The sequence below is a fragment of the Gracilinanus agilis genome, chromosome 5 (assembly GCF_016433145.1).
Source record: "Gracilinanus agilis isolate LMUSP501 chromosome 5, AgileGrace, whole genome shotgun sequence".
In the NCBI taxonomy this organism is placed as follows: domain Eukaryota; kingdom Metazoa; phylum Chordata; class Mammalia; order Didelphimorphia; family Didelphidae; genus Gracilinanus; species Gracilinanus agilis.
This window is the reverse complement of record NC_058134.1, coordinates 206,625,576-206,643,054: the sequence shown is the minus strand read 5'-3', so window position 1 is coordinate 206,643,054 and position 17,479 is coordinate 206,625,576. Positions and strand designations below refer to the sequence as shown.

Here is a 17,479-nt window from a genome sequence, read left to right as displayed (position 1 = left end):
TATATGAAAGCAAAACAAATAAAGCCATTTTATTCAACCTAGTGTAGAAACTCAGCAATCCAGTTTATTGAGCATTGTAATAATTCACAAGTAAAACATTTTATTATCTTTTATGTTGAGGAAAGTTTACTTAGATATGTTCTTAAGCCAACCCAAAACTACTGAAAAAGTGAAAAATACTGAACTCTTACATTAAATAACTTTGGGGACTAGAGTTGGCATCTCATTACCTTGTTTTTCATGAATTTGGAATGGCTGCGATAGACTTCCATTTGTTTCATCTCTTCTTCTCTTTCTTCTGTACTCAAAGCTCCATTAGATTTCAACATCTGGATTTCCTCCTCCAAATCTCGGAGCCCACGCTCCATGGAGGAAATTTTTGAATCCTGACAAGAGTAAAATAATCATATTGTTAAAATAATTCAAATTATAAATCCCCCAGGTAGATTAACATGTAGAACTTGACATTTATTCAATCATGTTTGAATACAATAAACATATATTAACACCTACTCTGTGTATACTTCCATTAGGTGCTAAGAAGGAAGACATAAGGAATAGATGAGGAAGAGGACATTAAAAGCTGAAATTAATAAAATAATTTAAGATTCATAAAGTACTTTATTAAATGCCATTTGTCTTACAATAACTTTGTGAGTTAAGTAGTGTAGGTATTATTGGTTTAATTTTTAAATGAAAGTACCAATAAGCACAAAGGGAAGTGTGTGAAAAGATACAGAAAGTGGAAATGGAGTGCGAAATATAACTAACAGTAAGAAAGTCATTTTACCTCCACAGATGGGTGTATAAAGGAAAATAAGTTTATAAAGGTTGGCACCAGGTTATAAAGAGCAGCAAATACCAAAAAGAGGAGCTTATACATACTCTTAGAGGTTGAGGAGACCCACTGGAGTTTAATAACATCAGGAATGACTTGCTAATTTTACAGTAGTGACTTGGTCAATAAGAAAATCATGTTATCAGCTAGACTGGAATCAACAGAACTACCAAAGGGATACTTTACAATAAGACAAAATTCATTTGGAATGATAAAAGGTCAAGACTATCAAAGGATGAAGTAAAAAAAAAAAAAACATTACAAAGAACGGATTGGCATCCTCCATGAAAAATAATAATGTTCAGAACTCTTTTTTTTTTAAAGAAAGAGCAACGGAATGTTTTCATTTTCTCATGCTTTCTTAGCTCTGCATCAGTTCATAAATGTCTTTCCATGTTTCACTAAGATGTCCCATATTATCTCTTATTGTGTAAATTCATTATACCCACATACTACAATTTCAGATAGAGATGTACAAGAAATGTGGCTTAGAAAATGTGAGAATATAAATGATTTCTTTGCAAATACAAATAGATTATCAAAGAGAATAGCAAAATGAAGAGTGTAAGGTGATAAAGAAAGTTGGAGTGGGGCTGAAGAGGAGATGTGATCATTAGAATAGGGATGACAGTTGTCTAATACGAAAGGAATAGGGGACAGAGGCTGGATGTGAAATTTCACCAGTACAGGAAACTCGTTTGGGGAGCTAGATAGCACAGTGGATAGAGAGGAAGATTCCTCTTTTTGAGTTCAAATTTGGGCTCAGACATTTACTAGATCTGTGACCATGGGCAAGTCATTTTATCCTCTTTGCCTCAGTTTCCTCAGCTGTCAAATGAACTGAACAAGGAAATGGCAAGCTGCTCCATTATTCTTGCCAAGAAAAACCCAAATAGAGTTATGAGGTATTGGATATAACTGAAAAAATGACTGAAAACTGAGTGCTCCTAGGTTAGGAACTTCCTCTACTAATATTCCACTATTTCTCTGAAACTTACGGTAATTCAATTACCCTTTTGGGGGGAACACAGATTCAGTCCAATTAAAGTAAAATTTAGTTAAGTAGCTGGCTTTTGAACCAGGAAGACCTGGGCTCTCAACAGCCTTTGATTGTATCACTTTGCCTTAGGCTCAAGATTGTTGTATGCCATGACATAAAAAACAATATTGTAAGTCACTGAATTACTCACTATGTTGAAAGAAATCACAACTGCAAACTTCCAAGGTCATTGCAATCAAAATTACATCTCAATCTTCACTGAAAAATACTGTGTGACCACATCTGATGGATGGACTGCCATTCTGATCAATTGCACCTATAATAATCTGACCCATCTCTAGCTCAGGCTCTGACCTCTTTATTTAAAACTATTGAGCAAAGAGCCATATTCCAGTTTATAAACAAGAAGTTGCTTTTTGTAGCAAATTAAGTTCTTTCTTCCCATTAACACTCGCTAGAAAACTCCTCTTAAGTTACTATTAATTTCTCAGGACATAAATCATTACCACTTAAAATTTGAGTCTTGCCTGATAAATTACTTCAGAATAAATGAATATCAATATGGATCCTGCTGTGCAGCTGGCTTGGTTATGATGGTAAAGATCAACATGATGGTAAACCAGTCATTCTTCTTAGTCACCACTAATTCTCAATACCCCCTCACACCTCCAAAAAGATTTATGCTCCATATGAAAGCAATTACACTTCAATTCACAAAACAAAAAAGAGAGAAGAGATAAATTTAAATCTTTATGAATTAACACAAAAAAAAATGCTAATCCTTAAAACAGCACACTCCTATCCCATTCTTCAATCAGCCCCCAATCCTCATGGCAGGGATGCACAAACTGACCACTGGGCCCATATTTAGATACCTTCCTGCAACAGAGACATTTCTAACATATCTCACAATGTTTCTCTCTCTCAGTCCAAAACAAGCAGCAGATATACATTCTACACAGTCACAGTGGGAGGCTTGGTGGGGAGGGGTAATCATACTACATTCAGCCTGGAACAGGCTGTTAAGGATCCCCAAGGTTGGAGGATATCCTGTGTGGAACACTAAAAAAAGCAGTCACAACTAATGCAGAATGAAGTGAGCAAAACCCAAAAAACTACTTATACAAATAACAATACTGCTAAGACAACTTAGAAAGATTTAAGTCTCATCAGTGTAATGACCAACCATGATTCCAAAGGACCAGTAATGAAGTACGTTACCTGCCTTCTTATCAGAAAGGTGATATAGACTCAGGATGCATGAGACATTTTTGGCCAATGTGGAAATTTATTTTACTTGAATATATATACTTGTTAAAAGGGTTTTCTTTTTTTTCCCCCAACAGTAAGGGAAGGTAGAAGGGAAATAAAACATTTTTGTTAATTGAAAAAAATCAAATAAAAAAACTTTTTTTTAAAGTAGCCGCCTATCCAAAAACAGCATGGAGGAGTGCCAAGAGAGAAAGGGCAAGTGGGCCAGCGAAGTACCAAACTGGTCTGAAGGAAATGGGATTAAAACCCAGAAAGGGGTCTTGGGTTTCTAGTGGTTTAATTGTATTATGTTACTTTGGGCAGGGATGAAAGCAGAGAAACACTTAATCACCAAAAGTAAAGGCTGAGGCAGCACTACAGACTACTCTGGAAGCAACAATCACTAGCAAAGAGAAAGTGTCAAAAAGTGAGTGACATGGGTCAAAGATTGAAACACAAAATATTTCAAGAGGAAGAAAATTCAATAAAAATCTAGAGCATGAGGGAAATAAATCAACAGAGAGGATCCTAAACCTAGAAAAATGAAGCATAAACCCATTAGGAGACATATGACTCTCTTAACAAGTATTACAAAGACAAAGAAAAGTGAAACAAAGTCTAATGAAATAAAAGATTCTAAGAAGTCTTTAAAAAGCATGACTCATACTCAAATTTACAAGGAGCTAAATCAATTGTATAAAATATCAAGCCATTCCCCAATTGATAAATGAGCAAGGGACATAAATAGGCAATTTTCAGATAAAGAAATCAAAACTATCAATAAGCACATGAAAAAGTGCTTCTAAATCTCTTATAATTAGAGAAATGCAAATCAAAACATCTCTGAGGTACCACCTCACACATAACAGATTGGCCAATATGACAGCAAAGGAAAGTAATAAATGTTGGAGGGGATGTGGCAAAATTGGGACACTGATGCATTGCTGGTGGAGTTGTGAATTGATCCAACCATTCTGGATGGCAATTTGGAACTATGCTCAAAGGGCTTTAAAAGACTGTCTGCCTTTTGATCCAGCCATAGCACTCTTGGTTGGGTTTGTAACCCAAAGACATAATAAGGAAAAAGACTTATATAAAAATATTTATAGCCTCACTCTTTGTGGTGGCAAAAAATTGGAAAATGAGGGGATACCCTTCATTTGGGGAATGGCTGAACAAATTGTGGTATATGCTGGTGATGGAATACTATTGTGCTCAAAGGAATAATAAACTGGAGGAATTCCATGTGAACTGGAAAGACCTCCAGGAATTGATGCAGAGTGAAAGGAGCAGAACCAGGAGAACATTGTACACAGAGACTGATACACTGTGGTAAAATCAAAGGTAATGGACTTCTGTACTAGCAGCAATGCAATGATCCAGGACAATTCTGAGGGATTTATGAGAAATAATGCTATCCACATCCAGAGAAAGAACTGTGGAAGTAGAAACACAGAAGAAAAACAACTACTTGATCACACAGTTTGATGGGGATATGTTTGGGGTTATAGACTCTAAATGATAGCTCTATTGCAAATAGTAATAATATGGAAATAGATCTTGACCAATAACAAATGTAAAACCCAGTGGAATTACTTGTTGGCTATGGGGGGGGGGGGGAGAACATGAATCATGTAATCAAGGAAAAATATTCTAAATCAATTAATTAAGCTGTATTAATTAAAAAAATAAAGATGAGGAAGATAGCAACATACTTCTCATACAAAAACATTGTGCAGAAGGGAAGCAAAAGACAGCAATGTTAAAGGAGTATATTGTCTCCATACAAACCAAAGTTACCAACTTCATAAAATAAAAAAAAGCAAAGAAAACTTAAAACATTAGACTCCCAGAAAACATGAATAATTTAAAAAATGTTAAGCAACACTTTGATGCATGTTGTAATGTTAAAAAAAAAAAATGAATGAACAGACTTCCTGAATACAGAAAACAAAGTAGCGAGCTAAAGAGAGTCCACAAATTATCTCCAGAAGGAAAATTTATATTCCAGACTCCAAAATATTTAGTGGTTAAATATCACAATGCCACTGACAAACAAATTTTGCAATCAGATAGATGTTATAAAAGTATGGAAATTATTCGTGGTTTTCAAGCAGTCTAATAATTCTTAAGTTATCTTTCCTCAATCTGTTTTCCAAGTCAGTTATTTTTCAAATGAGTAATTTTATATTTTCTTCTATCATTTCATTCTTTCAATTTTGATTCTTAAAGTCTCATGGAGTAATTAGATTCCATCTGCCTAATTCTAATTTCTAAGGAATTATTTTTTTCAGTGAGCTTATGTATCTTCTTTTCCACTTGGCTAGTTCTATTGTTTAAAAATTTGTTTTCTTTAGCAAATTTCTGTACCTCCTTTTCCATTTGGCCAATTCCACTTTTTAAGAAGTTGTTTCCTTCTGCAAATTTCTGGGTATCTTTCCCCATTTTTGGTGTTTCCTTTACTAAGCTATTGATCCTTTTTTCATGGTTTTCCTGCATTACTTTCATTTTTTCCCCACAATTTTTCTTCTCTATTTATTTGATTTTTTTAAATCCTTTTGCAATCTTTCTGGACCTGAGCCCAATTCACATTTTTTTTTTGATGCTTCCCAAGTAGCTATTTTGACAATATTGTCATCCTCTAAGGCTGAATCTTGCTCCTTCTTGTCACCATTTTAACTTTTGTTGAAATGATTATCTGGGATAAGATGAATGCCACTTTGAATAACAGGACCAGCAGTTGAGAACCTCGAAATGTCCCCAGGCCGTGAGCCAAGGGCAAAAAGCAGCTGGCCCCAGCCCTATAAATACTGCCATGTGACAAGACAAGCCGGCTCGGATTGGAGCAGGGACTTGGGAAGGTGGGAGGTGAAGGGTAGGCCTGAAGCCTGTAACCTGTTATCTTACTGAGAGAGCTAAAGAGCTATCACCATCCTTGTTAATAGAGCTGAGAGAGTTTACTGATATCATCAATCAAAATCATCAAATAATAGCCTTCCATAATTTCTGGCTTGGCTGTAGTCAAGTCAGGTCAGAGTTAGTGAGAGGGTGAAAAACCTCCAGTTCCTACTGAACCTAGCAATCTCTAGACCTTGATCTTTAGCCTAGTTAATTAGCAATAGGGTTCCTAAATCCTCAATCCATTCACTTATTTTCTATCCCCATTAATAGACTTAAATACAGTATTTATCAAGTACCTTTCCTGAGTGGTGATTATACCAAAGCCCTTGGGAAGGGGAGATCAATACGCAGTCAGATTATACTGTTATCCAATAGCTAATCAATTGTCCTTACCAACAAATATTCCAACCTCAGGTTGGGACCTAGCGAGGTTAACCATCTACAAGACCTCTCAGGGGTTCCCTGCCTGGGCAAACTATTAGGAGGGAATAACTGACAAGCTTATCCAACCAAGCTTGTCAGGGAGGAGAGGCATAGATTATACCAACAACAACTGCATAGAGGCCTGTGAGAGGAGAGTGTGATTTCTCCCTCACCAACTACAATCAGCTTAGGCCTGGGCATAAAATCCCTCCTCCATCTAGACCAGTGATTCCCAAAGTGGGCACTACCACCCCCTGGTGGGTGCTGTAGTGATCCAGAGAGGCGGTGATGGCCACAGGTACATTTATCTTTCCTATTAATTGCTATTAAAAAATTATTTTCCAGGAGGCTAAGTAATATTTTTTCTAGAAAGGGGGCAGTAGGCCAAAAAAGTTTGGGAACCACTGATCTATACTATCATTTCTCTAATATCCTCCGATATAGTATACCAATATACCATTATAACACTGTCTAAAATTAGATTCTTTTGTTGTTGTTCATTTTTACTAGTTTATTTTGTGATTTTTTTTTACTGTATGATAAAACAGTTCTTCTTGTGGGTTGAATAAGAGGGCACAGTCCCTCATTTCTGATGCTGAGGCTTAAAGTTTTGCTGCTGACATGCATCAGGCCTCAGGGTCTAGCTGCTGATCTTATGCTAGTGGGGGATGAGGGGACTGAGGTCTCACTGCTGGCTTACACTGCTGGAGGCCTCGGTGCTAGCCTGTATTGGGGGCAGTCTCTCTGCTGGCCAGTTCTATGAGGTGTTAGCTTCTCTGACCCTGGTACAGGAGTTTGCTACTGATTGGCCCCTGCAGCTCGGGTCTCACTACTGGCTAGTCCTAGGAGTGGAGGCTTGAGTCAGGCTTGGGTCTCCCTGAGGAGAGGTCAGGGCCTCCTGTAGCCTGCTGGGGTGCTACCAACCTTTGTTGCTGCCTGCTCAGACTCGACTTCCCTCCCACTCTGGGGAGGCAGAACTCTTGTGCTGATCCTGATATGGGTATTGTGCCCCCAAAACCACAGAAGTGTTTCAGGCAAACTATAAGCAGGGAAATTCCTTTGCTCCCTTACATTCGTGTGGCTCCTAATCCAAAATATCTGATAACTCCTATAATACCTATATTATCCTCCCTGAATCGTTCTTTAGATTTGAGATGGACAGAGAGATATACCTCCAGGCTATGCCTTGACACCATCATGTCCCCTAAACTATGAGGGTCACCCTTTATGTCTTCAGGCAGACCCCGGTCAAATGACCAAACCCCACCCTGCCCATGCCTCAGTGCATACCTCTCTAAAGTTGTGTCTTCACTGTTGTAAAGAGTATAAAGATCCCAGAAATCATGTCACCTGGAAACAGCTTTCCATCTATGCTATTCCCCGTAGGAGGCAATCTTCCTGGCCAGATTTAACATTACCTTGTAAATTAATAAGTTTCTTTTTTTATTTTTAAGCTAAGTTTCAGAGTCTTGCATCCTTGCAAAAGGTAACCTTCCTGAACCCTGGGGGTTCACCTCAAGCTCCCCCCCAACAATCCTTCAAAGATGCTCTGGTCTGGGAAAATTTGGTTTGAGGCGTTGGTTTAAACAAAGTTGTTTGTGGGGATTTGGAAAGGTTTAGGAAGGTTGCATTCTCACTGCATCACCTTGGTACAGGAAGTCAAGGTATGAAAATTATCAATAAAGTTATGAATAATACGATAACTATTATTTAAAGGCTAATTATGACTAAAATTATCTGGAGACTGTATCTTAATTGTATAATAATTATTAAATAGTAAAAGATGGGTCAGAGAAAGAGAGAAGCATGAATCACATGTGGCCAGCTAGCTCCTTCTGCTGCCTCTCCACAAGCAGGGAGATCCAGCCCTGAGTGAGAGCACATGCCCTCTCTAGTCCATGGTTCCAAGGAAGAGAGATTTTCTGTCCCCTTTTTCCAATTTATGGTCTTTGTGACAGCCCTTTCCAGAGCCTCTCTGACTGATGGACTACAACTTTAGACTGGACAAGAAGTGGGTCTTCCATATGCCAGGAGTAATGACAAGGTGTTTGGAATGGCTGCATAGAGTGGTCTCCTAGCATGATAGACAAAAGGAAGGAGGATTCTACCCACAACCTCTTAAGATACAGACCAGAGTTTCAAACCTAAGATGTTTTTGCTTTAAAATCAAAAGTGTGTTTTGGGGGTCAAAAAGGGGTTCAAATTAATATTAACTTTACACACAGGGATCATTAACAGTAAATAGAATATTCAAGTAATAAAATTTAAAGAAATAAAAGAAAACAGGGAGTAAGAGAACTGAATAATTAGGGAAAAACCTAACCCTACAACTGACCTACACATAAACTAAGGTATTTTGTGGGACAAAATTGCAAAGCAGGTGGATATAACAATGGGAAGAGGGGAAGGAGAGGAATGAGTGATGTACATTGTTGAAGAACAAAGGGGTGATGACTCCTATAATCTCTCAGAAAGAATAAAGGCTACAGAAAAATATTAACAATAAGAGTTTGGAACTGGGTGACTAAAAGGACAGAGGAAGGAATGAGGAGGGTGAGAAAACAAAGGTGAAGCTCTAAAGAGAACTTCCTTAAGGAAAAATCAAATGATTGCAATGAGACATGGGGAGTTCAGAATGGACCTAAGACAAAGCCCCAGTTCAGGAAGGAAGACTGGAAGAATGAATAAATGGTGGCAGACTAGTGGAATAGAAGCCTTCTAGTTAATTTCTCTCTCTAGATTTGCCCCTAACAGAGAGCACCAGCAGCAAATTAGTTTTTCTTGTCCTTCCCTTCTTGGGGATCACACTAGGAAAGCAAAAGCCTGGAGGTGAGATTATAAGAGACATGCGAGTGAATGATGTATATCTGTATGGTCCTGTTCATATATTTTTTAGGCAGGAAGAGGTTTTCTCTTGGCCTTGGCTTCTCCACAGCAAAAAAGGCCAGAGAGTTGAATAGCATCTAGTCCATTCCTCAGGCTCTTCACCTACCACCTGAGAAAGTATGAGGAAGCTTTATTAAGTACCTCCTTGCCTTGACTTTCTAAAAACTAACTCAGGCAGTCTGGCTGCTTAGCTCCTCCATGGGCTCTAAATTTTTGCCAGGGGGAAGCAGTGAGATCCTAGAGGCTTTTCTGGTACTTAACTTCTCTTGTGGTCTTGCCCCAAGAAAGCAGCAGGAGGCTAGTGGTCACATTAAGCTTTTCTTTTGGCTTTTCCCAAGAGAGCAAAGGGTACTAAGTTGATCACCCTTTGGACATCGGGAATATTGCAGTAGTAGAGAATACACAGACCCCTAGAAGAGGTTCCAAAATGTCATTATCTGATGATAAATCCTACAGGGTTTCTGTGTGTATGTGTGTGTGTGTGTGTGTGTGTGTGTGTGTGTGTGTGTGTATGTCTCTCTCTTCTCTCTTCTCTCTTCTCTCTTCTCTCTTCTCTCTTCTCTCTTCTCTCTCTCTCTCTCTCTCTCTCTTTCTCTCTCTCTCTCTCTCTCTCTCTCTCTCTCTCTCTCTCTCTCTCTCTCGCTGTGTTTGTTTGTTTTAAACCAAAAAGAGTTCATTTTCTGGGATTTTGTCTGCCTGGGATGACCTCAGGTTCAATATCTATTCTGTGAAAAGGCTGCATTCTAATAGTCGATAATTCAGTACCACTAGCCTGTAGGAGAATGTGATTTAAAATTGTGGCCAACAAAACCATTTTTTGAAGAATTTTCTTTTCTTAAGAAACCTATATGCAATTCTCCTCATATGTGACTTCCCAGTAAGTCTTTTAATTCCAGGGTCCATTAATGTATAATTAGAGAAGTTTTCAATTATTTAGAGGGGAAAAAAACCTGATTTGCCAATTAACAATAATATGTGCCAATTAATAAAGAAATAAAAGATGATTCTGCCATTTTACAAAGTTTAAAGGTTACATATAATAGGTGTGATAGAGTAAAATAAATACTGAATTTGGTGTCAGAGGCCCTATGTTCAAAATCTGGCACTCAGAGGTAAGAGACAGATCATGTAACTTCTCTAAGCCTCAAATTCCTATTCTATAAAATGAGAGGTTTGGAATAAATGTTTTCTTCATTCCTTTCTACCATGAAATAGAATAGGATCCTATGAATTACCTCAGGATACAAGAAAAATACATGAATATTCTAATTCATTCATTTAAATAAAATCAGATATTGAACAATGTACTTTTAAATTCTAAAGTACTATATAAATATTGGTTATTATAGAATAGAAAAATGCTTGTGTAACATTTTAATCTAACTGAATTCCCATTCCCATGTGAAGGTAACAACTGCATTCATTTTAAAATATTCTATAATTCGATCTTTTCCAAGTATTAATAATTTCCCCTCGATCCAAGTTTGCAGTTTTACTATTTTTCCATTGTTAACAAGTGTTTATTAGGTAAAAGGGATTCTTTGTACTCTTTGAGTTCACACTTGTGAAAGTGAATTATTCTCTTTGCCTAGTTGGAGTTAATACTTTAGTTAATACTAACTTAAGTACAAGCTTGAACTAGGTGGAGGAGCTAGCAAACCACTTAGTGAATTCACACCCTACTTAGTGCTAGTAGTGAAGCCAGCAAGATACTTGGAAAGTTACACCTTTTTTCTAACTCAAACTGTCAGAACCTTGTGAATTCTTTTAAGAGTTCACATCCTCAGCAACTGTGAACCCTTTCAATGAGTATTCACCCCTCCAGAAGGTGTGAACTGGTCCCCACAAACACTGCCACCTGGGCAGTGCTAGACTATTTGGAAGCTGTGATTGGTCCCTGTGAAGAGGGGAGGAGACAAGAAGCCACTATAAAAAAGGTCCTGAATTTCTGAGGATTAGGGGGTGGACTCCAAGAAGGAAGTTGGCCTCAGGAGTCATCTTGAGCTCAAGTCACTGTCTTGACCTGCCTCTTGGAGGGAACTTAGGGGAGTGGATAGCTGGCTTTCCCTTCCTGTCTTCTGGAGAGTTTAATTCCAGTTGAAGGTTAATAAGTCCTGGCTGAGCCAAGCACTGGAATAATATTTAGTTAGAAAGGTTAATGTCTTCTCTACTCTTTTGTATTTCTCTACTTTAACTTTTTCCATCTCTTTTGGAAATAAAAAGATTTATAATTTTCATATATTTAGCCAAACCATTAATTTTTTAAAATTTTTTTTAAACCCTTACCTTCTGTCTTAGAGTCAATATTGTGAATTGGCTCCAAGGCATTAGAGTGGTAAGGGTAGGCAATGGGGGCCATGTGACTTGCCCAGGGTCACACAGCTGGGAAGTGTCTGAGGCCAGACCTGAACCTAGGACCTCCTGTCTCTAGGCCTGACTCTCAATCCACTGAGCTACCCAGCTGCCTCCCAAACCATTAATTTTAGCACTTACAATTATTAAAAAAAAACTGACACATTTACAATAAATGACAATACAAATTAATGTAAAGTTAACATAATGTACAATATTACAGCAATAAAATAATGCCTATACTTTTATGCATCTTACCAAAGCAGCTATTTAAAAATTATTTTCCAGTATTTCCAGCCATTCAGAGCTTTTTTTCCAGGCTGTCCTGGGAAAGAACATTTGCTCCGGAAAAGCCCCATGCTGGTTTTATGTGAATAAATAATTTCTGTTAGAATTCTAAAGAAGCACAGAGTAGCTACAAGCAGAACAAGTTGCCCATCAAGTATCCCAACTGTGTTCTGGTCCACACATACAACCAGTTCAAGTGGTCTGGTTTTCTCAGAATTTAATGTATCTAGGAGGTCAGTGAACTAAAAGAGCCAAGGGAGTGTGTGGTTTGGAATTTTGGATTTGGGGGACGGAATATTGAGAATTCCTCTTCTTTCTCATCCATAACCTAACATGGTGATAGTTTTCCTTTTTATCATTTCTAAAACATGTAGCTAACATTGTTCTCTATCAATTGAAAACCTGAACTTTTTAAGGTTCTCACCTTCATTTCAATAACAGTTTGCAGGGCTTTTGTTTTAGCAGAGTCAGGAGCATTCTCAAATCTCCGATGCATCTCCTAAATGAGAGGAAAAAAATGTGTCAGTCCAAATGAAATTTGCAAAATTTCCTATCCCACATAGAATAAGTAGAATTCTTCTACTCTACTTTATAGGGCAAAAAGTGATAATATAGGATATTGACCTCTAACTTTCCACAATATACCTAAAGTCTCTGCTATTCAGATTAATTTTTTTATGCAAACATAGAGGATTCCTGTCTTTAAGCAATAGCTTGTCAAAAATTAGTCAAAATGGCTATCTCACGAATGTACTGGAATCCTATAGTATGACAGAAAGATAGAAAAGATGATGGGGATGATTTCAGAAAAATCTGGGGAGACTTTCATAAGCTAATAAACAGTTGTAAGCAGAACCATAAAAACAATTTACATATTATAATGACAAACTAAAAGACTTAAGAACTCTGATTAACACAAGATCAATTGAGTTCCAAAGGACTCACAAATAAAATGTGCTAAGCCACCATCTGATAAAGAGATAAGGAACTTGGTGCTGAATAAAACATTTTTTGGACACAGAAATTTTGGAAACTTGTTTTCCTTGACTATATGAATTTGTGGCAAGTGAATTCTTTTACTCTTGAGGAGTTGGGAGGGAGATAGAATTTTTTAAAAAACCCTTACTTTCCATCTTAGAATCAATACTGGGTATAGGTTCTAAGGCAGAAGAGTGATAAGGGCTAGGCAATGGGGGTTAAGTGACTTGCCCAGGGTCACAAAGCTAGGAAGTGTCTGGGGTCAGATTTAAACACAGGACCTCCCATCTCTGGGCCTGACTCTCAATCCACAGAACCACCCAGCTGCCCCTGGGAGATAGAATTTATTAATTGAAAAAAATAAATTTTAAAAGGCTCCCCCACCTGAAATAAGACTGTGCTCCCAGACAATTGTGTGATTTAAAAAAAAATTATATGACTTTCCCACATGCTTCCCACATTTGCTTCTGCAAAAGAAGCAAAACAATTTGGATTTGCAAAAACCTAACAATATAACCAAAAGAAAAAGGTGATGAGAAAATTTTCTAATGGAGAAATAATGAAACAATTTAACTTCTATTTTGCAGCTACTGGAAGTATCTATGCTGATAAGTCATTCCATAACATTCACACCCAGAAAAATCCTTATTTTATATAAACAAACTACTTGCTAATTTACAATAGAAATATGAGAATATGATTCACTAAGAAATTTCATGGGTAGGTTCATTTTTGGAAAAAGTCAAAACACCTCTATACTTTATTTCTATATAATGTAAAAAGCATCATGTATCATATTACAGGTATGTTTTAGATAACTGCTAAAGATAACATTAAAAATGAGGACTAGGAGAGAAAGCAGATCTATAGACATTTTCCCCTGTTTTCAGAGTGGTTAAATTTACATATAGCTATCTAATTGCAATTGTTCTAAGGAATACACAAAAAAAGAAAAAATCCATATAGAATACTAAGATAGAGAAGCCCACTTTTAAAGTCTTGGATTATTTTCAGGTGAAGAAACTGAAGATGTGATTTGAAGCGATTTATAAGGCTGTTTGCTACAATAATAAAAGCTCACATTTACACAGTACATTATATTAGCTTATCAAGTGTTTTCTTCAAAATAAGTCTATAATGGGGGCAGCTGGGTGGCTCAGTAGATAGAGAATCAGACCTAGAGAAGGGAGTTCCTAGGTTCAAATCTGGCCTCAGGCACTTCCTAATTGTGTGACCCTGAGCAAGTCACTTAACCCTCACTGCCTTGCCTTTAATCATATATATCACCTTAGAGCATCACAACACACCAGAACCTTTCAATAGAGGAAGAACAAATATAATTCCTCTCCCACACATTCACCCCTACTTTGGAGATGAGGAAAATAGTATGTTGGGTGAGTGAACATGAAAAATTAAGGATAACACCAATACTGCAGGCCTGGGGTAATAGAGAACATAGTAGCATCCTTAAGGGTAATATTTGGGAATATTTAGGAAGGAGATGATTTGAGAAGAGAGATAATGAGTTCTACTTTGGTCATTTTCAGTTTGAGGCACCTGCGGGATGTCCAAATGGCCAATTGATAGGTGACTAACTCAACACAACAGAGATATTAGAGAGACACAGATCTGTTTATTATCTGCATAGAGATGCTAAGTCTGTGGGAGTTGAAAAGATCACCAAGTGAAATAGTATAGAAAGGGGAAAAAAGAGAAGGTTGGGGATGCTTAATAAAATGGTGAAAAGGAGAGAGAGGGAAAGAGAAGATGCACATTTATTAAATGCTTACATGTCAGGCATTTTCATGATGATGATGATGACGACAATAACAGCCAGCATTTATACACCACCTATTATGTGACAGGCACTGTGCTACATACTTTACAAACATTAACTTGTTTGAGCTTCACACAACATCCATGGGAGGCAGCTGCTGTTGTTATCTCCACTTTATGCTTGAGGAAACTGAGGCAGAAAGCAGTTAAGTAACTTGCTCAGGCTCACCCAGCCATTAAGTATCTGAAGCTGGACCTGAACTTCGGTTTTCCTGCCTCCAGGCCCAGATGTCTGTCACTGAACCACTTAGCTGCCTGACAAGAAGTAGGCATTACATAACAATCTAGGTTTAAGGTAAGTAGTAGGCATGTGAATAGAGATAAAAGGTCAGATATGAGAAATGTTATAGAAATATAAATGGCAAGATGTGGTACCTGACTGGATATGTGAGGTGAGGAAGCATAGAGAAGTCAAGGATGACACCAAAGTGAAATGCCATGGGGAAAAGAAGAAAAAGCCTTGGGAAGGGGGGGGGGGCGAGTTTTTGTTTTAAACATGCTGAGAATGAGATGATTCCGTTTGCTGTCTTAAATAAACAAAAGTGGTGATGCAGGAAGTGGAGGTCAAGGAGAAACTGGGGCTAGATACTGGGGGGAGGTAAATCATCATATGGGGAGCTGATGAAGTCCCCAAGGGAGAATATGTAAAGAGAGAAGTGGGCCCAGGACAGAGTCATGGGTAACATCCACAGGATGAGGAGCCAGCAAAGCAGACTGACAAGGAGAAATCCAAAAGTGAGAAGGAGAACCAGAGGCAAGTAATGTCATAAAAGACCAGAAAAGAAAATCTATCAAGAAGAGATGGTCAACAGTATCAAAAAGGATAAGGACTGGGGGCAGCTGGGTAGCTCAGTGGATTGAGAGTCAGACCTAGAGACTAGAGGTCCTAGGTTCAAACCCGGTCTCAGCCACTTCCCAGCTGTGTGACCCTGGGCAAGTCACTTGACCCCCATTGCCCACCCTTACCAATCTTCCACCTATGAGACAATACACCAAAGTAAAAGGGTAAAAAAAAAAAAGGATAAGGACTGAAAAAAAGACCTTCAAATTTGGCAACTAAGAGATTACTAGCAACTCTGGAGAGAATAATTTCAGTTAAATGATGAGTTCAGAAGCCAGACTGCAAATGAGGGAGAAATTAATATGAAAAGAGAAAGAAGAGGCAGGGAGCATAGACTGCTTTTTCTATGAGTTTGCCTGAGAAAAGGAAAGAGAAACAGGAGAGTTGGTATAGTACGGAGATGGCAAACCTAAGACACACGTGTAGCCATTTTTGATGCTGCATGCGGCCACATACAGAGAAGTTTGGGGCCTCATGCCAAGGATGAAACATTTGCTGTTGTGTAGTGTAGACACTCTTGCACTATAGATGACAATTCTATCTATATTAATTTACCTATTTTAGTTTACTAAATACAGTTATATATTACAATTATGCATTTTTATTATTTAAACAATAAATATCACAAAATTATGATTTTTTTCTCGAAGTCACACCACCCGAGTTAAGCTCGGTTTTTTGGCGAATTTTGACACACCAAGCTCAAAAGGTTGCCCATCACTGGTAGAGTACAATGAAAGAGTTTTTTTTATTGTTTATTAAGGATGAAGGAGACAAGGATGTTTGAAAGGCAACAGGGAAGGAACTAGTAAAGAGAGAGACAGGCTGAAAATTACAAAGAGTTGAGATATTACAAAGAGTAATATGCTAAAGAAGACAGGTGAGAATGACAATGAGTGCAAATGTAAGGGCTGGCCTGGGTAAATAGAAAAGTCTCATTATCAGAAACCAGAGGAATTGAGGCAAGACAACAAGGGGCCATGAAATGAAAAGAGGAAAGAGGAAAAACAACTTGTATTCCCAAGACTATCTTGTCCAGAATTTCATCATGTTCAGCATGGTGTTTTAGATGGCTCCTGGCACTATCATGTGTGCCCATATTTAAGAGCAAAAGTGACACTGGCTATAAGGCTTAAAAAGTCTTGGAAAATTAATTTATCACACCTTGGATATATGCCTCAAAAGAATGCAGATATATCTCTTTTTGTCATCAGGGCAGCAAATATCAGCCTCAGGGTACCTCATAAGGAAATCACCAATCACCACTCTTTGTTTCTTCCTCTTATGCTAGATGATCTCTCTTCTAAATTAATAAATGATCACTGAAATGAACTGTCTAATAATCCTGTGCTTTCTCTTCCCCATTTATCTTTTCCTTTCTTTTTACTTTAATTTTTCTATCTCCTAGTAAATCTCTGGTACACTAGGGATCAGAGGGTCACACAGTCATATTATTTAAAGAGGAGGGCACTTAGAAGCACCTAATCCTTTCATTTTACAAATGAGGAAAAATGAGATAGGAAGAGGCCAAACAATTTGCCTAGGCTCACACAACTAGCAGGTACCTCTGGGGCATGATTTGGACTCTGGTCCTCCTTGTCACCAAGTGAAAGACCTCAGTCCATTCAGTACCCACCCAGCAGGCTCTGGACATAAATGCATATGCCTTCACTATGCATGGCTTTTTTGACTCTGAAAACATTCTGGATTTTTTGCTCTGCTTTATTTTTACTTAATTTGTTAGAAGGATCCTGTTGCTATTTGAAGTTTGCCCACAAGATGGTGTCATTTTCACATCAACCAAAGGAAAAAAGATTAGACAAAGATTCTAGAAAAATTAGAAAAAGATTCTAGAGTCTAGAATCGCCTAACCAAAGACAATATT

At 37.8% G+C, this 17,479-nt stretch overlaps 1 protein-coding gene across 3 annotated transcripts in view; it reads right to left on the bottom strand.

Annotated features, from left to right (window-relative positions):
• Nucleotides 1-17,479, bottom strand: part of ERC1 (ELKS/RAB6-interacting/CAST family member 1) — a 278,923-nt gene that overhangs the window by 221,484 nt on the left and 39,960 nt on the right. For all 3 annotated transcript variants that reach the window (XM_044678370.1, XM_044678371.1, XM_044678372.1), the window contains exons 3-4: nucleotides 12,364-12,438; nucleotides 231-386 (exon numbers count right to left, since the gene is read on the bottom strand). In XM_044678370.1, the coding sequence (XP_044534305.1) occupies nucleotides 231-386; nucleotides 12,364-12,438 (231 nt within the window). The remainder of the gene's footprint in view (nucleotides 1-230; nucleotides 387-12,363; nucleotides 12,439-17,479) is intronic.